At 46.9% G+C, this 21,457-nt stretch overlaps 1 protein-coding gene across 2 annotated transcripts in view; it reads right to left on the bottom strand.

The window, feature by feature from the left end:
- Positions 1-21,457, bottom strand: part of NECAP1 (NECAP endocytosis associated 1) — a 199,751-nt gene that overhangs the window by 153,584 nt on the left and 24,710 nt on the right. For both annotated transcript variants that reach the window (XM_085619869.1, XM_085619868.1), the window contains exon 2: positions 2,401-2,501. In XM_085619869.1, the coding sequence (XP_085475995.1) occupies positions 2,401-2,501 (101 nt within the window). The remainder of the gene's footprint in view (positions 1-2,400; positions 2,502-21,457) is intronic.

The following is a 21,457-nucleotide window of genomic DNA, read 5'->3' as shown; positions in this document are numbered from 1 at the left end:
TCGTCCTGGCCTCAGCGCAGCTCCTCCAAGATGGCGGGCCGCTCCTTGTCGCGGCTCCGCTCCAGACTCCGCCGCTGCTCCTCACCTGCTCACTCGCCGCCACCGCATGGGAGGGAACTCGGCTCCCAGCTCAACATGTTCTCGCTGGCACTTCAGGCCCCGGGCACATCCGCGCGGCACACAGCAGGCTCCCAGGCTCCGCCGATCTGGCCCCAGCGCAGCTCACCGCTCTCCCAATATGGCGGGCCAGGCCTAAACGCCGCTCTGCGCTGTGCTCCACCTCCACCTCCACCTCTTGCCAGCTCCGTCGTCGCTGCTGCACCCGGGGGTCCCCACTTGCCGCTGCCGTCTCCGGGTGATAGAGGGCCCGGCCCCAGCTCAGCAGGCTGTCGTTGCGACACCGGACTCCAGCCACTCCCTCACGGCCCGGGTGCCGCGATGCGCCGATCGCTCCGCCCTATCGCCGAAAACAGGCTTCAGCCGCCGCTCGAACCACGGCGGCGAGCTCTCCTGGTTCTAGGGCTCTGGTAGCTGCAACACAAGTACCGTCGGTGCCAATGACGGCCCACGGGCCGGTGCTCTGCAAATCCTCGGTGGGAGCCCACTAGCAGGACATCTGCTCACACCGCCATCTTGGCTCCGCACCCCAGGGACTCCAATTTAAATGTATCCAGACCCATAGGTCTGGAACTTTTCCAGTAACAAAATATTTTCCTAGATCACTTTTGATTTTTTACGAAGAGAATTCATGATCTCATCCTCATTTGAGAAACAACCTAAGTAAAAGGTAGGCCATTCCTTTTGTCACCATTATAGATCAGCCATTGTTATAACATTATTCACTCTCCAGTCAGGGAGATGTCTCAATGTGAGAGAGATAGCAATGCCAACTGCAGAAACAGAGGAAAGAATTAGATCTTCCTTCTGTACTTCTGAAATATCCTTCACCATCAATCACAGCCAGGCTTCCACCAACGTGGAGTTAAACATTTGCCTGACACAGGAAAGCAACCTTGAATCCTCTGCAGTGATGCCTGGTAGTACGCAGGCATCGCCTTTTGCAGTGACGACTGAAAAGTCAGGCTAGAACTAATCCCATGCTCAAAGTAGGGAGAAGTCCAACCTTCTATCTGCTGCGGAAAGGGATAGGATAGCAAGAACTATCTGCTGCCTCAGTCCACACAGCCTGAGTGCAACATCTTCATGCACAGGAGTGATACCATACCAGTTGGTGTGTGGGGAAGGGGTTGAAGGAAATCTGGATTGATAGATCCAGATTTGTACCCTGCCCAGGTGTTTTTGTGCTGTCTTTTATTATATTATACAAAAAAGTGATAGATGGAATGCTTGAATTAAACTCAGCCACTAGCAATGACTCGCGAGGCATCACAATCCACAGTTATTTTGCACACCATGTCACCTCAGTTTGACCCTAGCTACAGCATATCAGTCTAGACCTTGTTCCATTCGGAAGAGTCCAGCCCGAACTGCCAATCCAGGGCGACAAATTAAAGTATACAGAAAAGTGATGGATGGAATGATTTGTATGCTTATTGTGTCCCCTAAGTGGGATGGGTATGCCCAGACGTGTCCTGTGCACAGTGTCTCTGGAGCCACGCTATATCCGACTGATGAGCCCATAACAAGGTTGAAACCGGTCCTAGATTGCTTGTGTTCCAGTTAAGGGAGGACCTGGCTTGGCAGTTCGGGCTGGACTGTTCCCACTGCAGCAGGGTCAAGACCGATTTGCACATAGCTGGGTCCAAACTAAGGTGGCATGGTGTGCAAAATAACAATGGATTGGAATGTGGCCCGAGTAATTACCAGTGGCCGAGATTAATTCAAGCATTCCCTCCATCACTCTTTTGTGTCCTTTATTAAATAATACTGAAATAATGCGTTTCCACAGTGTATTTCTCCCTGACAGCATGCACCCATGATTAGGAGGGTGTCGGAAGGGAATTAGAAAAAAAGGGAGAGAGAGATTCAAAACAAGACTTCAGATCAGTCCATTGACATTCTAAAATACTAAAATTCCACCGACTATAGCTCTTGGTAGGACACCTCAATACTTTGCCAAACAGTAAAACATTTTTTCCCAGTTTACAAAACAATTTTAAGCACAACAACTTGAACCCGGTAAGTAGTCGAGTATTGGGGTGCATTGTGATCCCTCTACATTACAGCTCATGGAATAAAAATTGTGACCTTCCATATAATCTTATGTACCCGTTAAGTCAATTACTCTTCCCGCCTCAGAGCTCAAGCATGCTATAAAACCATTGAAGCCCTTGATCAATCTTACACCACTACCACCTACCACTTAATAATCCCACAAACCATTTTTTTTCAGATCCCTACCCACACTGCGTCCCTTCCAGCATCTAAATCTCTACCTACCAGACACCTTGTCATCCAGCTTGATATAGGCCATCTTCCCCTTGGAGGTGACGCGAAGACGGCCTGTCCAGTCTGGTGCATCCAGCTTCCAGTCTGAGGCCCTGTCCAAGAAAAACAAAGTATGACTGAGTTATACTGGGAAGAGTGTCAATGCTTTCATGGCAGAGCAAAGAATCATCATTAATTGACAAACGTGAAAAAAGTGCATCAGCACAATCACAGCAAGACTTTTGCACTGCAAGCCAATCAAACTGCTCCTCCTGCTTAACTGACCATGGCTGCTCATTAACTACAGACCAAGAAAGGTTCCCTGAAAAACATACAATGAAGGATTCAGCATTCTGAACACCACAACTTTATTTTTAATATGGAAGCCCACACAACATGAAAAGAATCCAGTTCATTAACTTTTAGAAAAATATGTAATGCAGGAACCCTCCAATACATCATTACCAGGCCTGGGCATAGTTTGCAGAGTTTTGCTATGCGGAACTCCACGAAGTTACAAAATAACTCTGCGAAGTTCTGCGAGTGACGGAGTGCAGTGCGAACTGCAGTTTGTGCTGGCATTCCTGACGCTCTGGTAGAAATTCTACCTGAGCGGCAGCTCGCGAACTTACCATTCACGATCATGAACTTGCCATTCGCGATCGCAAGCGGGGAAAAAAAACTGGAGCTGCACATCGCGAAGTGGAGTTTTCTGCACTCCGCGCGCTCTGCGGAGTGCAGAAAACTCCACAAACAGAGCGAAGTTCACTGCCCAGGCCTAATCATTACATTTTTGGAATAACCCAATATTGTATTCCAAACAGAAAGCAATCCAGTATGGGAGACTGCATTCCAGGTCATGGCACTATTTTTTATAAACTGCAAATTTGGAGTAAGAAAGAAAACTCTTCCTACTACAAAATGTATTTTGCACAGCACCACAATACATGGAGCACAACCAAAGAAACATTTGAGCACAATTTGCGTTTGGGTCGAGAGCATAAAGTACTTTTTGGAAACAACGCTATTGTTAATGTGTGTGTATAAAAAAACAGAATGCTGTTCAAAAAGAAAATAGTTTCTAATCAGAGACTGAATTGCATAGAAGATTCTTAAAACTGTTGAAGTGCTGCTCATGCCCGATGGTAGAAGATTGCATTTTTGGTTTACTCCCGAGTCAAATATAGGAAAATCAGAGTCACAGCGTGAGCAGTAGTGAATATGTACGAGAGAGAGAAGCACTCATGACAACTGTAGCCCCGTGTTTTGGTTAGGGAAAAACGACTCACAACAAGTAATATACTAAGGAATATTATACGAGTTATTACTGACATTTCTTGTAAGATATCGTCAATTTGGTATAGCTTTATTGTAGCTACTTTAATATTAAATGTTAAGAAAACAAAATTCAACATGCTTGTCACTGCAAGCTAAGAAACATTTGGAGAAGTAGTAGATCTGGTGGCGTTTCAACAGATTGAAGTGGGCGGGCTGAATGGGCATGGCCATTCAGCTGCCAATGTCTAGTGAGCTAGGTACTTTGGTACAGCAATTAATTTCCACATTAGGATCGCCCCCGCCCAAATCTATTAAGGGAAGAACTGTTATACTAAAAACAAAGCAGCTTCTTGAACTGTTGTACACGCTACAAAATCACCCACACTAGATTCGCAGACATTCTTTCAGGCTTTAAGCACTTTTGTGAAGTAATGGTTTCCATAGGGTCACGTTCGTAAACGGATGTAAATTCACCCTTAATGGTGACCTCACACTGAATTGTGATAAACAATTGGCTGCTTAGTCATGCAGCAGATCGTATGGTGGAATTAGTTCCCTCCGCCTTCTTCATAGCAGGAAACCTACTAAGATCCCCCATACAACCTTCAGGTGCAGACATGACTTGCTTACGGGAATTGCATGGATGGATTAATTGAATTGAGACTCCCCTGCTGCAGCACTGCAAAGCTCCACAGATTAGGGTAGAGTGGGACACCATAAAGCTCTCTAAAGTTGGGGTCTGGTGGGCCAGGACTGCATTTGCATTCTCGTTTGCTGATTTAGTAAGCACAGGATTCAAAGCTATTGGTGTCTGCAGTTGAAAAGTGATTGACAATCATCCACTAGTCTAACAGCCACTCTCCCGAAGGCTGGAGGCAAAGCTCTCAATGAGGGCACTTGGCAATTAAAAATTTTTTTGTGTATGTATAGGGGATTCCCTGAAGTGATATTTCCAAGGCTGAAAGGTGGACTTGGGCACCTTGCCAGAGATGGTGAGTGTTCGGCAATGATGGCCCCTGGAAAGTCATCATTTCTGCTTACTTTCAAATGATTTCATTTAAATATCTGCACTGTCTTTTCTATATTGAGGTGTGCGCCCCTGGTGCCTACGTGGAAACCTCTCGCAGATGTGCCTGTGGTACTTTACCTCGGGGAAGAGAGGAGAGGAGGGCGGGACTTCTGCAGTTTGGAAATGCCCTGCGATACAAAGGTTTTGCGTAGAGAAAGGTGTCCAAAATACTCACTAGGGTCCTAGGATGGGGAGCAGCACTGACTCCCAAGTTAGCTCTTCTTGGTAATTTTGAGGATGTACACTTGATCATTACTGTAATGATTTGGTGAACCTGGGTTTCATTTCGGCAAAAATATTGCTCTGAATTGGCGGATGAGTGAGGCACATATACAGATGCTTGGTTACAGGGAACGTAAAATAGTAAGGTGTTTAAAGAAAACCAAATAAAGGAAGACAGACGCAGGCCATGGAAGCTTCAGAAGATCTGGCTTCCCTGGCAATTTTACTTTGCACTGTCATGAAGACCTTAGGAAACGGTGCAGTGGTAACAGGGTACAGCTGCTGTTGAACTGCCTGCTTAAAACTATATTTTTAGCTCAGTATTCAACTGTTAGTGGTCAGTGAATATGCTTTGAAGTTCTTGAGACTTTATTTTCCGTGCATTGGGATTATCGCTCTTAGTTTGACTTTAATGGTAGTGTCTAGAAAGTTGTTCATTTGCAAAAAGAACGGCTTTCCAGCAAGCTTCATAATGAATGTATTTACGAAGTTAAAATAATCAATGCCAGCCACAAACGCCTCTCAAGACTTGTGTAAACTATTCCCAGGTTTAGGCCTAGAGACCAGTTAGCAGCCCTGAAGAGATACTCCTCGTAATCACGGACACTGGGCACAATCAAAGTGCTCCAACAACCCTTAATGAACAATAGCTTCAGAGAGTCCAGAAAGCTGTGAGGCAATTGTGTAAAATGCAAATGGTGACCTTTTTAACTACACTTTGAACATCCCACAATATGTTGGCTCCCTGCACTACAGTTAAAACGTATTTATGCTAGGAGCACCCCAAGAGGCTTGCGTCTCAAACAAATGGTCATTTTAAATATCTAGACTTCAACTCTAATTCAGCTAATGAACTGATGCTGGAACACAGAACTGATTAAACTGGCTTGGCTACTTCCCACCAGAATTTCCCAGCAACTACTTAAACCCACCTAGAATGTCTAACACAGCGACTTTTAAACCCACATCAATTGCTCCTCAGATTGTGGAGTAGAAATACCTGCTAAAATGCATCCTTTGCTGCTAGGCAGAGATTATGAAACTTAAAGATGGCAACTGAAAGACTGGGCACATGTTCTTTTTACCAACTTGAGCAAAGTGAAACTTTGTGTTTCACCCTAGGCATCTGTGGCCTGCTCAATTAGGTATTTTAAGTCACAAACTTTTCAACAACATAGTTCCTGCATTAAGATTTACGTCAGGTGGCATCATCATCCAGGATGTCTCCGATCTTGAGTGTTTATTAATTATCCAGAATAAAAAACAGCTATTGCAACCAGTCGATCACAAAATATAGCTTCTGGAAAAGTGGGTGCAAGTTGTATAGTTCATTTGGTTTTGGGGTATTTTGTACTTAAGCAAGAGAAATTGAAGCCATAACTGTCCCACCGAACTGCGTTACAGGACCCACTTTACAGCCTTAATTTCGGAGGCTCTTATACACTAGACACCCAAGCAACCTCGAGATGCTATTCAAGCCAAGCTAGCACACCAATTCAAGTCTGGGTAGGTAACCCTTCTTCACTTTCACGTTGCAGGTTTATTGGGTTGGTATAAACGCTTCAGCATTGCCTCAGGCCTAATTAAGCATCTTGTTTGAACAAGGGCTACAGAAAAACAACCAAAAACAAGACCGTGATAGGACATTCTTTGTTCGAGGTGTATCTTACTTTCAACTGTTCTACATCCTGCTGTTGTAAATGTAAAAATTTTTAAAGATGCAGCTCAGACTGGATGGTGATTTTTAGATTATTATTAGCTCGTGCCACGCAGCATTCTTGTGCCAAGCCCTCATCACCTTCTAAATTAAGCTTTGACTGCTAGACCACTTTACTAATTCATGGAAAATGAAGGTCCTAATTGGGATGTATGTCTTCAAGCGAGCACAGCAGTAGTAAGGAAGGTACTGGGACTCCAGAGAAGAAAAAAACTCAAGGAACTGCAAAGAACCCCGGACTTCTCAAGAATATGGAAAAAAAAACAAAGCTGATAAGTATGCTTTACATTCAATCCCTACAATCAAACAGTGCATCAACTACAGGTACAAAGACAAAAAGAGTCAAGCTGGCCATCAAGTATGTACAATGAGATTGCCCGAGTTTGACTGGAAAGTTGATTACTGTGAACAAAATATCCATTTTGAAAAGCTGGCTGTACATGAAGCTCATAGCATTTCAGGGAAGGTTACATAGCAATACAAGAGCTTTGCCATTAGGGTTTGGTGATCGGTGGAGCTTAAAGTAATGTTGGCGATTTTCCAAGATGGCAACACCTATCTAGGAGTAGTAGTAACTTTAAAATAATTTAAAACAAATAGAATGAGCGTGAAAGTGCATTTGCAAAATTGATTTGCAAGTAGCAACCTGCAGCAGCACGTAATGCCCGGTTTCAACTGGTGCAGTACTTCATCTTGCATAGGGCATACTTGACGCCAGCAAAATTATTTCAGTATTTTGGGGGCCCCACACCCCAGTGCCCTCGCTGTGGGGAGGAGGGGGCTGACTTCAAACACATGTTCTGGTCCTGTACGGCATTAAGTCGCTACTGGGAGGAGGTTATTGATTGCTTGACTCAGGTGACAGGGCGAGATCTGGAGGTGGAACTGGGAGTTTGTCTGCTGCTATAGTTTCCCCATACTCCGCGCACGAAAATCACGAGCAAGTTTTGCGATTTAGGGCTAGTCGTGGCCAAAAGAGAAATCACCCTGCACTGGAAAGCGAGAGCTGGTCCTAGCTTTAAGAGGTGGAAGGCGACTTTCACCAAATGGGCGGTTAGTGAGGGCACATACAGGCTACAGTTAGCGTTAAGGGGGAACGACAAAAAGGCGCTGGACATGGCGCGTGCATGGGAGGCACTAGTGGTTGAGCTCCAAGGGTGGGGGACGGATGTAGTTGAGGATGATGAAACGCTGGAGCAACCTTCAGAAGCGCAGTCATAGAGAGGTACTTGGTGGAACACGCGCGATGGCAAGAGTACCTCACTTCTCCCTACAGCTCTGAGCCTGACTGTGGGGGTGGGGAGTGGCCCGCAACCAATAACACGGCAACTTACAAAGAGAGAATTATCCTTATACCTGGTATTTTGGCACACTGACATGGGGGAGGGTGTATATGCATATGGGAGTCCTGACGGACAACGAATTGCTAGTTGGTAGTGGTTTAGCTTAGGTTATGCATTGGTTCATAGCAGCTGGATATAACTGTCGGCACGATGATAATTGATGACGGTAATTGTAACTGTGTAAAGCAATAACAATTGTTTTTGCAAAAAAAAAAAAGTAGCAACCTGCAGCAGGTTGTCCTAATAAGAAAAAAAATACATTAAAAAAGGGGAAGCAAGGGAAGCAAGGGATCAAGTAAACAAGTCTGTAAGAAATCTACCTTTTCTGTGTGGTCTCCCCATACTTTTCACCTTTTTCTGGACCATATATTTTTGCTGGCTGTAGTAATCGCTGAACTTCACCCCTGCAAACCAGTAGTAAACTGACTACGCTCCCCTTTTAAACATGTTTGAACCAGCAAAACTCTAATTGGCATAATTAACTTTAAGTCCCTAGTGTTTGGTACAAGGTGGCCTAGAAATTAAATGCCACTAGTGGACTGCAGCACCCACTTTGCCATCCACTACAGTAGCACTGCAAACATACTTCAGGTGTATCACTGTAGCCTGACTTTAGCAGTGCAAAAACTGCAATCTGACCTATCAAAATAAACCCTTTTGATAGGCCAAAACCTTAACTTTAGATATTAATAAGTCACCCCTATGTAGGCCTTGTAACACACAAGGCAATGTGCATGAAATTCAAAAGCGGACATGTAGAAATGTAATGTTAATTGTCCTTACAGTAACTAGCACCCAAAAGCTATTTTCTACTGTGGCAGGCCTATCCCCTATGCAAAAAAAACTAGAGTGCAGATTAAAATAATACTTTATCTTGGGAATGGGGCCAGCTAGAAAACTAAACAACTACATGTAATAGTCCTTTAAAAAATCCAATTCAATGGTGAAGACAGATTTTTTTTATGAATATTAACCTCTTCAGTGCCCCGCCCTTTCCACGCCCTGTGCCGGGCGTTTCATTAGCGGGCGGGGTTCATGACGAGATAGTCTCGTCATGGGCACAGCGCAACCGCGCTCCATGACGAGACTATCTCGTCATGGGCACTGAAGGGGTTAAGGAAAGGCAACTATTAGAAAGTTAACTTTGGATGTGAAATACCTCCCAGGTGCGAATAAGAGGCTGGCCTGAGATGGCACCTCTGTCCTCCACAGACTACACAGGTTGGGGGACGTGAGCATCTTTCGACACTAGAGGGTCAAATCCTGCTCGACAGGCCTGCTGGGCTTGCATAGAACACTTGGGGCACACTTGAAAGGAAAGAGAAAAGGAGGCCAGGCCAGTTCTTGTAGATCCATTGCCTGATTGCTGAAGGACTCTGCTTTACCAGACTTCTGTCACTGTTTTTAATGTGGATAAAGTGGCAGCTTCAAACTGAATTTTATTGTTAGATGTGGGAAGACACTAGAATTACCATAGCACACTTTCCACACACACCTACATTCCAAGTCCTCAGAGTCCAAGTTCAAAATAGCTAAAGACTTTTGACATTTTGAAAATGGCCAGTGGTTAGAGTAGGTCCCGGGAACTTTTACTCCATTGTTTATGGCTTGACCAGGAGGCATTCCTACCCACTAGCTAATGCAAAGCATAAAAAGGGGGAACCCCCAGGCAACCACTTCTGAACATTTACTGGAGCTGCAAAAGAACAGAAGATTAGACCTGCAATCTGTTACCTGAGAGGGGCCCTGAAGGACTGGACTTACTCAGTTTTGAACCCAGGACATAGAAATGGACCCCGAGCATCATAAGACTGACCTCCTGTGCTAGCTACAGGGATGCAGGCTACAAGAAGCCTCTTCCTGAAAGAATCTAGCTGACCAGTGGCAACTTGACCCCACTGTTGACCTCTGTCTGATACACTGAGCCTAGATCCCAGTCGACCGTAAACATGGACTAACATTGGCTGCATGGCACTATTTCTACTTCGCATTTTAAAAAAATCATACCTCCAGTTTTACTGCTTTGCTTTTTGTCATTTTAGTGCAATTTTGTTTACCAAATTGTACTCTATTTTTTTTCTAATTCTGTCTGGGATTTTTATTGTTTTGCGTCTTAACTTCATTACTGCATAAATATTTTACTTAATGCCCCCAAATTAAGCCAGTCTGCTCTGTGGCATAGCTACCAGGGGATTGAGCTCAGGTTAGTGATTTTGAGGGTTTGCACAGACATAGGTTGGGATTGTTCCTTTGGTTGGGTAGTAACCCACTCCCAATAACCTAATTTCTTTCAGATTCCAACTAGTGGCGACTGCGAGCAGGAGGGAGAGAGCAATAGGGCGGGACAGGAACAGGGGTGGAGTAAGCAACAGGCAAGCTGGTGGGCATGAAAGAGCGGGTTGGGTGGAGGTAGAACAGGCACACAGGGGAAACAGCAAAAAAAAACCAAAAAAAACGAGAGAAAAAAAAAACCTCACAATCGTAAAGAAGCTGTGCTCCAGGGAAGGGACACCACACAAAAGGAATTAATGCCATCAAATAAGCAAACAAATTAGACTGACAAGAAAGTCAACCAGTGATGCAAAACAGGCAGCAAAAAAACTCACTGTAAGTATTGGTTTTGTCCCCATTAGGTCTTTTGACAACGGACAGCTAAATCCTTACTACAGACTGCTGTAACGACCTAAAAAGCAGTGACTAACAGGCAGTAGTGTGTAGGAATTATGTACAGTTGTCGCAGGGCTTGATTTTACATCCAGGACACATAACCTAGGGACGTCGGTTTCTATCTCTTGTAGGTTAACATAGCATGGGTTTTAGTTATAGTTTTCTTACGCTATGAGCTTGTAGACTTGTGTTTTTATTACGCTTGGATAGGTTTTATGCATCTTTTTGGTGGGGTGTTTAGCAATAATATGTAATGGCCATTTTGGTTAAAATAATTCTCATTAATAGTACTGCGTCTTTGAAATGTACAATTCTCATGCCTTACTCTCACGAATATCTTGGGACGCTCGTACAGTCTGATCACACGCTTTTTTATTCAGTATAACTGTATAAACAGATACAAGTTTTGTCTTGCAGAAGGAGATAATTGCCATGTTTGCAGACATTCTAAAAGAGGAGCCATGCTCATTGATCGGGGAAAGGCAGTGAGCGCTCACAGAAGACAGCGTAGGAAAAGAAATTTGGTGCAATGGGGCAGAAAATAAGACCGGATTATGTCAGACTATTATTACGTTGCGTGTTTTCTTTACATTCAGTAAAAGAGTGGGAAATAAAAACAAGGTGTAGTTATAGATGGCACAGAGAAACAGGCTATACAGAAATAAAGCACAAGTGGTTTATGTCTGCATGCCGTAGCGCATTAAAGTTTAGCAAGAACACCACACCTGGTCCCTGCTTGCCTCTACCAACAGGACTGGTGCTACTTCCACCCAGTCCTCAGTTCACTTCTACTTGAGTCCCAGGTTCCATCCGATGTGTCTGACTAACCTGTCTTTCTGAGCCCTCTCCAACCACCACATTCACCGCAAGCAAGAGACAATACCCTGAATAGGAGCCAGGCACTGTGACGGAATTACAGCCACTTCTAGGTATCAAGTAAATGAAGGGGAGGGTGCAACAAGTGGGTGACCCATACTGTATGTGCACGGATAGGCGTGTAAAGGAGTCTGTTTGAAAATAAGTGTACTTGAAAATAAGCAAGTTATCATGTGTACTGGATAATACACACAGAATGCATTTTAGAACCAGACAGCTGTAGCTACCGCTACAATAGGGACTTGGTCTTTCCTAGATAGGTTTACCTTTAAGGCTATACTACAGTTGATCAATTCAGGATCCCCATTGGACCCTTTACCACGCAGCAAACTTAGGTTACTGGACACTTGCATGCTATTAATAATAATGAAACTCCTCTTATGAGAGGGTTTGTCCCTCTGAAGCGGAAACATCCGATGGTTCTCCTACTTTTGAAAAAAAGAGAAGCTGGATTTGACCAATCTGGCGAATTTTCACTATTTCTTTGTTACCAATTTTCTCCAAACTTTTGGGGAAACACATTCATTTTCAGCTTAAAGCATTTGTTGAGGCTCAAAACTACCTGCACCCTTCCCAGTCAGGCTTTAGGGTGAAATATAGCACAGAGTCCACCCTACTGAGTGTAACTGAGCACTTGAGGCAATGCCTTGATGAGGGTGGACCAGCTGTGCTTATTTAACTAGATCTTAGCGCAGCTTTTACACCGTGTCCCACTCTTTCTAGGTGGACAGACTGATGTTACTAGGTCTTGAAGGCTCAACACTTGTGCGACAAACTTTTTTAGAGGAACGCTTGTTCCAAGTAGTTCCATCTTTTGCCAGATCTGAATCACATGCCCTGACCTCTGGCGTCCCACAGGCATCAGTTTTGAGTCCTCTGCTGTTTAGGATCTGCGTCCGCCCTTTGGCTGATGTAGTGGAAAGCTGTGGCTTGACCCTTTTCTCTTATGCAGATGACATGCAGATCATCTTTGCATTGCCATCTGCACAGATTCAGGTACCTTCCGATCTTAACCTGGGCTTGAGTCATAGCTACGCATAGATGAATAAAAACTCACTCAAGCTCAATGAGGAGAAGACGGAGGTCATGATTCTAGACAAGCACTCCTCGCTCTGGAGCCCGCAACACTGGCCAGTGTCTCTTGGGGCTCTGCAGACTCCCTCGTCAAAAGGAAAAACATTGGTTTCTTGTTGGATGATAAGTTTGCCATGAAGCCTCAGGTGACGGCCATATGCTTTGCTGTGCTTAAATGGCTAAAAAAGACAATCTGGATAAACCCAATCTCAGCCCAAAAGACGGTGATCCAGGTCCTTATGTTATCCAGATTAGACTATGGCAACGTACTATACCAGAGGACTGACAAGACAACAACCCATCAGTTGCAGGTAGTACAGAATGCGGCTGCTAGGCATCTGTATCTGCTTCCAAAATCAACCTCAGTCTCTCAATTTATTCATGAGCTGCACTGAATTACAATCTCTAAGCGCATCAAATGTAAAGCCCTGTGCTACATGTTCAAGACTAAAGTGGGAATGGGACCATGGTACAGCCAGAACTTGGTGATGCCTCATCAGTAGGTCTGGGCGGTAAATTCCGTTTCTCTCGCGGAATATGGGTAATTTCGCGTTCCGCCGAGAATGCGGAATTGCCCAAAAATATGCGCTCTGCGAAATTTTTTGCTTGTTCACATTCTCAAAATGCATGCAAAAAAAGCATCGCGAACAAGCAATTCCGCGTGTTTGCGGAATTTCTGCGTGCTCGCGGAGATTTACCGTTTTGCGGAGCTTTGCGTAGCGCGACTACGCAAATTCCACCCACCCCTACTCATCAGCCCTCCCGAGCTCCGAAATCACGAATCATGCCTCGTTTAATGTGCCCAGATTTCACCTGACCCATTTGAAAGGTAGTTTTTTTTTCTATTTAGGCCTGAAATTATGAACTCCCTACCAGAGCACTTGAGAACTTGCACGTCATTACTTTCGTTTCGCAGGGGTCTGAAGACCTGGCTTTATGAATCTGTTAACTTTATAGTTCCCTTCCTTGCTGCTTCTACACTGGGAAACTCTTGGGGGTAGCTGAGCACATTATAAATCCTTATATAAATTAATGATGCCACAACTTAGGCACTTAAGAATGTAAAAGAAAGCCAGAGAGTTCAGGGAGGCAGCTGTTTTCAAGAAGGATGAACCAGCAGACAAAAGGAGTGCATTTACTAAACAAGCATTGGCAAAGCCAATAGGTCTTGCCTATGCGAGATAGGCGTGGGATAAATTGGAGAGGGGTAGAGTGGGGTAGATTGGGGAGGGGTGGATTGGGGTAGAGTGGTGTGGATTGGGGTAGAGTGGTGTGGATTGGGGTAGAGTGGTGTGGATTGGGGTAGAATGAGTGGGATAGACTGGGGTAGGATTGGGGAAAAGTTGAGTGTTGTGGGGAAGACTGGGTGGGATATAGTAGTGTAGTATGCAATGGAGTGGGGTAGATTGGGGAAGTGGGGTAGATTGGAGTAGGGACGTTTGGGGTTGGGTAGGGCAGACTGCGGTGGAGTGGGTTACATTGGAGTGGCATGTGGTAGACTGGAGTGAAGTGGGGAAGAGTGGGGTAGACTGAGTGGGGTTGGAGTGGACTGGAGTGTGGCAGATTGGGATGAAGTGGAGTTGGATACATTGGAGAACGAATTGGAGAGAGATAGATCGGGGAAGAGTGGGGTGGATTGAGGTGGGGTGAGCTGAAGAGGGATAATTGGAGTTTGTTGGGGTTGGATTGGAGTGGGGTGGTAGAGTGCAGTGGGGTAGATTAGAGTGGGGTGAGGGTATTGGCCTGGGGTAAATTACGATGGGGTGGATTGTGGTAGAATGTGGTAGATTGGGGTGGATTTGATTGAGGTGGGGTAAACTGGGATGGGGTGGAGTGGGGCTGATTGTGGTGGAGTGGGGTAGATTGTGGTAGGTTGAAGTGGGTCGATTATGGTAGATTGCCGTGGAGTGGGGTAAATTGGACTGGGGTAGAGCGGAGTGGTGTAGACTGGAGTGGAGTTGGGTAGATTAGAGTGGTTGGATTTTGCTACATTGGAGTGGGGAAGACTGGAATAGATTGGAGCAGGGTGGGGTAGAGTAGATTGGAGTGGCTACAAGTAGGGTAGATTGAGTGGGGTCGAGTAGGGTAGATTGGAGTGGAGTCAAGTAGATTGGATTAGAGTGGGGTCAGGCAGGGTAGACTACATTAGAGTGGGGTCGGGCAGGGTAGACTAGGATTAGAGTGTGGTCGGGCAGGGTAGAATGGATTAGAGTGGTCAGGTAGGGTAGACTGGATTAGAGTGTGGTCGGGTAGGGTAGATTAGAGTGGGGTCGGGTAGGGTAGATTGGATTAGAGTGGGGTCGGGTAGTGTAGATTGGATTAGAGTGGGGAGTTTAGGGGTAGATTGGATTAGAGTGGAGTAGGGTAGATTAGATTAGAGTGGGGTTGGGTAGTGTAGACTGGATTAGAGTGGGGTTGGTAGGGGTAGATTGGATTAGAGTGGGGAGTGTAAGGGTAGATTGGATTAGAGTGGGGTCGGTAGTGTAGATTGGATTAGAGTGGGGTAGAGTAGATTACAGTGGGGATGGGTAGGGTAGATTGGAGTCGGGTAGGGTAGATTGGATTAAAGTGGGGTCGGGTAGTGTAGATTGGATTAAAGTGGGGTCGGTATGGGTAGATTGGATTAGAGTGGGGAGTGTATGGTAGATTGGAGTGGGATTGGTTCAGGTAGAGTAGATTGGAGTGGGGTAGGGTCGCGTAGGGTCGAGTGGGGTAGGGTCTAGTAGGGTAGAGTGGAGTGGGGTTGGTTCGAGTGGAGTGGGGTAGTTTGGATCATAGTGGATTGGGTAGAGTGGGGTTGGGCAGATTGGAGTGGGGTTGAGTGGCATGTCAGAGTATCTTAAACTGGAGGGGCAAAGAGTGGAGTGGCATTTCGTAGTGTCTTAAAGTGGAAGGGTGTAGAGTGGAGTGTCATAGTAAGGAGTGGTGCTGCACAGCGTGGAGTATGCATGGTGTGGTAGCGCACTGCCATTACAAACACATTTCCCATTAAAATTAAGCTTACATTTGCACCGAAATACGGTTTTACTGCACACAAACGATAATGTGTGGAAATGTCATCACCTAGAGTATTGATGCCTTTTGATCGTATTCAAATATTTGTTTCCGCCACAAGTAAAGACCAAGCTCCCTCGGAAGAGAGAACTTGACATCTGACCTTGGTCTTTGAATACACAACAAAAGTGGCAAGATAAGAACAAGATTTAAAGGCCTGTTTACAGAAAGCAAGTTTGAGAAGAATACAGTAATCAAAGTTTGGGCAACGGGAGGGACAAACTCATGCTAGGCAGCCTATGGCAAATAAAGCCAGCAAATAGAGAGCCAGAAATGTGAGTTACAAACCACAAAGCAAATGGTAAGCAATGGCCAAAATGCATTCCTTGGTCAGTTTTCTGAATGTACCCAAGATGTCTTTAGCAAACCAGAAAGTCTGGTAGGCTTCGGCCTAATAATCACCCATGCCGGTATTTTTCGACAACTGTGTATTTTCAGAAAACAAGTAGGCAGGTGTTACAATTGACAGAATATGAAAAGCTGCTTTAAAAGAACTGGTGTTTTTCCAGAAAGTGCTGAGCTGATATTTGGTTCCCAAAAATCATAACGTGGTCTTTCAAGCTAGAATTAAAAGCAAAAAATGAAAAGTATGATCACTTTTTAGCAGGCAAAACTAGTAAACTTTCAAAACATTGTGGTGGTTTGAATGCTAACTCATGCTAACCTTTGAACACATTACTATAAATGACTTTAGGTCAGTACATTACGACTAGACTCACAGTTGGAGTAATTTCATGAGGTTACTAGACCCACAGGAGTGTCACTCTTCATTTTTCAAGTACAAGTAAAATGAATTTTAAATAATTTACATATCCATTTCTAAATCATGGGCACCGATTCAGGGTAATGCATTGCTAATTTACAGCATGCAAAGGAGCGTCAGGACACAATGAATTAGATGTTAGTGTGCCTGCCTATAACCCACAGCCTCCACTTTATCGCCTCTTACAGGCAAGTCGGATATCAGATTGTTTTTAGGTCTCACCTGGCGTAGGCTGCGCGCAAGCACAGTCTCGCTGGCGAGATTGAATGAGATGTGGTATTTTCTGTAAGGGGCATTAAGCCCAGCCCCTCTTTTCCATTGGCTGGCGTCAACGTTTATGCTAAACGGTGGCCAGCCATTGGAAAAGAGGTGTCGGTGACGTATTTGCTTGGCTTTCTGAGCCGTCCCATTTGGACGGCCTCACCTGCTTTGCGTTCGTCGCAAAAGGTTTCCTATCTTTATGGGGCCAAACACATGACCCCATAAAGACAAGAAACCTGTTGGCAGAAGCAGAGCAAATAAGTCATGGGGAGCGCTTGTGTGATGTGAGCATGCGCAGAGCCTTTCGGTCCTAGCGTCGCCTCTTGTTTTAAAAAACTCTGCGTGCTGATTCACCGCTCATATTTTGAGTGAACTTCTGTGTTGTACTCGCTGCTTGGCAACTGCCCCCTCGTCCTATCGCTGGTCAGTTACACTCGTTCTGCACACGCGTGCATACGGCCAACGGTCTGCGAGCCTCACCGCTCTGCGATCACTGGTCTCAGAGGGCTTGGCCAGCGATGGTGCTTCCACATTCAATAACCGCTCCACTGCACCCTACAGCGGATCACTCGCGGACGGGTGCTTCATGCGTGGTAGTGCCCCAACGATAAAAGACTGCTCCAAACTCCTTCATCAATTGTAAAGAAGAGACAGCACTGGCAGGTTGCCGGTGTTTATTCACAGCGCAACAAACACGTTTCAGATAACTTCATCAGCCTTGACACGGCACACAGCGAGACGTCATTTAAAATCCCATTTCATTATTGACAACAACATTGAAAAAGGACCAATTACATTTTACCACATTGCGGGCGACATGTTGATGGTGTGTATGTGTTGCATTACCTCTGATGTTATTAGTTTACACATCAGCTCTTAAACACATCTGCCTCTCATAGCATGACATATTTATACATTTCATGTTTAATTAAATTTGTCATGATTTATTTAGCCGTCTATCAGCAAGCGCGACTGTTGTTACCCACGCTAAAATTATATTACAAGATCATGGCTTCATAATGATGTATGCCATACGGGCATGTATATAGCAGAATGATTGCAAGGCACAACACACAATTTTCAAATAATGGCAGGCATTCAAAATTACTAGTTTGCAAATGCTCAGAGAAATTTATTTTCTTATCTAGCCGTGAATCGGCACGAGCCCGCCCAAGTTGAACAGTCCATCACAGTTTTGCCCCTCCTGCGCGCTTGTTGCGCGGTGAATAAACACCGGCAAACTGGGGTTTAAGCAGAAAGAAGGATCTCTGTCATTATCACCGAAGATCCGGTGTTCAGGTTCCTGTGTATGTCGTCTTGCGACTTGTTGTTTATGCAGTCCCTGCCGGCGTCTAACTGCGAATCCATGTGACAGTGACAACATATGCACACAAATATTCCACAGAGCCTTTCTATGGCACAAGCAAGGTTTTATTCTCACACCTAGTCAAGTTTCTACAGCAACATGAACAGTACAACCACCTGAAATGTGTGTAATCGGTGCATTTTAGACCGAAACACCACATTTAAAAAGTAAAGGAGCATTGCCAAAGCCAATAGGTCTCACCTTTGTGAACTATTGGCTTTGCGAATGGTTGTTAGCCACGCTGCAAAGCACTTGTGACGCTGTGCCTTTGACGCAGCTGTCTGCTTAATTTTGTAGGTGTGTTACCTATCCAGTTGGATCAGTAACTAAAAAGAAAAGAAAACGCACAAAAGCATTTGTTTTCTAAAGCTTATGGGCAGGGGAGAGTGGAAGCAACACGGGGTAGGGTGTGGGGAACGGCAAAGCAACACAAGGGAGACAATGCGCAAGCAACAAAGGATGAAGATTCAAAAGCAACACAGAAGGGTGGGAGCAAAAGCAACACCCTCCCGCCTGTGGGGGGAAGCAATGGGAATAAGCAAACAGGCAAATGCAAGAGGGAGGAGGGCAGGGAGAACCCAGCGGCAATAAGACCAACGCGGAATGCATGGATAGAGACGTATATGAGGGAGACGGCTCAAAAACACACGCACTCTAATGGAGCTCTGCACACAAAAGAAACAAGCATTTGCAATGCAATAGGTCTCACTTTTACGCGAGTCCCCCAAAAATCCCTGGGGTTCAGCCCATTCGAATTGCTCTACGGGCACCCCGTCCAGGGACCCCCGAGCCTGGTCAAGGAGGGCTGGGAGACCGCCCCCCCGAGGGCCCCCCCCAAGATGTATTCCGATACATCCTTGCGCTCCGCAACCAGACTCGGAAATTCCGAGAGCTCGCCGAAGCAAATCTCGAGACTAGCCAGGAGGAGATCAAGCGCTGGTATGACCAGAATGCCACTCTGGTCGAGTTCCAGCCAGGCCAACAGGTCTGGGTGATGGCCCCGGTGAAACCCTGCGCTCTCCAAGACAAATGGACTGGACCCTTCAAGGTCGTAGAGCGGAAGAGTCAAGTCACTTATTTAGTTGACGTCCAGTCCTCTCGGAACCCCCTCCGGGTCCTCCACGTGAACCGCCTCAAACCTCACTTCGTGAGGACGGAGTTGAGTTTGCTCCTGGCCACCGACGATGGGGCCGAGGAGGACACAGAGCCCCTCCCGGACCTCCTGTGCGTGAAGGAAAAAGATGGCTCTATAGAAGGAGTGAGACTTTCCTCCTCCCTCACCCCCCAACAATTCGACGATTGCCGCCAGCTATTGGGGCAATTCGCAGACCTCTTCTCCCTCACCCCCAGGGTCACCGACTGGTGTGTCCACAACGTGGATACCGGAGACAGCCTGCCAGTACGGCACAGAGCCTACCGCGTCCCTGACAGGGTCCGGACCTGCATCCAGGCCGAGGTAGCCAAGATGCTAGCCCTAGGGGTGGTCGAACCCTCCGACAGTCCATGGGCCAGCCCCGTGGTACTGGTTCCGAAAGCAGCGGCCCCTGGGGTCGCCCCCGAACTAAGGTTCTGTGTGGACTACCGGGGGCGCAACGCGGTCACCCGAGCCGACGCTCACCCTATTCCCCGCGCAGACGAGCTCATTGACCGCCTGGGGGCTGCTCACTACCTCAGCACCTTCGACTTGACCTGCGGATACTGGCAAATTACACTCACCGAGGGAGCCAAGGAGCGGTCCGCCTTCTCCACCCCAGATGGGCACTATCGCTTCAGAGTTATGCCCTTTGGAATGAAAAATGCCCCGGCCACCTTCCAGCGGCTGGTCAACAGGGTCCTGGCCGGGCTGGAAGAGTTCAACGCTGCGTACCTAGACGACATTGCGGTGTTCAGCTCCCAATGGACCGAACACCTCCAGCACCTCCGACAGGTGCGTGTGGGGCCCGGCCTCATGGGGTGGGCCTCCATGACCATTAGCACCCCAACCCGACCCATACACCACCCCTGGTTATAGCCGCCCAGCCTCCCCACCCCGTAGCCACCGAAGACCCCTGGCCACCATGTCCCGATGTCCGGCCCGGGGCCCCAGCGAAACCTAGACCCTAAACGCGCCATGCCCGGCCGAGGGAGAGGGACCCCCCCCCCCCCAAGTAAGACAGGGAGGAGTAGTCTCTGTCACACCTCTGACCTCCTCTCAATAGAGGGTTTCGATCTCCCTCCGGGCCCCCAGGGAGCTGGCTCCCTGCATGCTGGGTGTCTGGAGTCCCTCCCGGGCCAACTTGAAAGGATCAAAGAGCCGAGCGGCAGGAAATCCCAACACACCGCCCCCGGACGCCAAGACCCCTCTCTGTGAGGACGCCGGACTTTAAAGAGAAGAAGGCGTATAACAGGGGGTGCTGAGGGGACTGGGGCAGAGAAGACCTGGAACTAAGAGAGCCCTGCGGACCTGGTCGCGGCTCGACGAAACTGGAAAGAAGGACACTACCTGATCCTTGGAAACCATCTGAGCCCTGCTGACGTTGTCGCGGCTCCTGAGAACACTAAGAACACCGGGGCCCTGCTGAGAGACTCGCGGCTCCTCCCCAACTTTAAGACCGGCTGAGCCCGCCAAGTGAATCGCGGCTCCCCGAAGATCTCCCGATCGACAGTTCCTTCCTACCGGAGCCCTGCGGACGTGGTCGCGGCTCGAGAATACACTGGTCCGGCTGGACCCAAGCCTGTACTGTGTCCCCCGGCTCGAGGATTGAGAGCTGTGCGAAGGATACTCGGCATTGACTCTGAACCTAGAACTGTCCCGCTACCCCAACCCCCTTTGTCAAGGAATTACCAAGCTTTTTGTATTGACCAAAGACTACCTTGCGGATCATAAAGATCCAAAGAATCTTAGATAAAGATCTCCGTCTACTGAAACCTACTGTGTGGTGTCCCTTTGTCAAGTAGTGCCAGCTCAGCGAGTGCGATCCTAAAGTACGAGACCCCTTCCTGGAAGGGCCTCCCCGCCGGTGCTCGGCCTGGTTCTGGGAGAGGTGGGTCACGGGGTGGTCAGGAACGTTTTCTGTAACCCCCCTGAGATCGCCCCTTCCAACACGTTGCTTGTAGTAAGTGATGCTGGTTCCTGGTGGCAGTGCAGGGTCGGTGATCAGCTATTGCCTGGGAACGATATGCATCGATTGCAGGTATGACACCTTGATTCCTGACTGCGTTTTTGATGACTAAATCGGCACCCAGGGACAATGCATTGCACACAGGTGGCGATGCATTGCTTTTGGGGAGGCATCTGTTCCGATGGCAATGCGTCACGGACTTTGGATAAGTGGCGCTCTCGACTCATGCAGTAGCAGTTCTTCGTAGGCGCTGCTGCAGAGTCGAGACTTGTGTTGTA

The sequence above is a fragment of the Triturus cristatus genome, chromosome 7 (genome assembly GCF_964204655.1).
Source record: "Triturus cristatus chromosome 7, aTriCri1.1, whole genome shotgun sequence".
Classification (NCBI taxonomy): domain Eukaryota; kingdom Metazoa; phylum Chordata; class Amphibia; order Caudata; family Salamandridae; genus Triturus; species Triturus cristatus.
The sequence above is the reverse complement of the archived record's forward strand: the minus strand, read 5'-3'. Positions and strand labels throughout refer to the sequence as shown.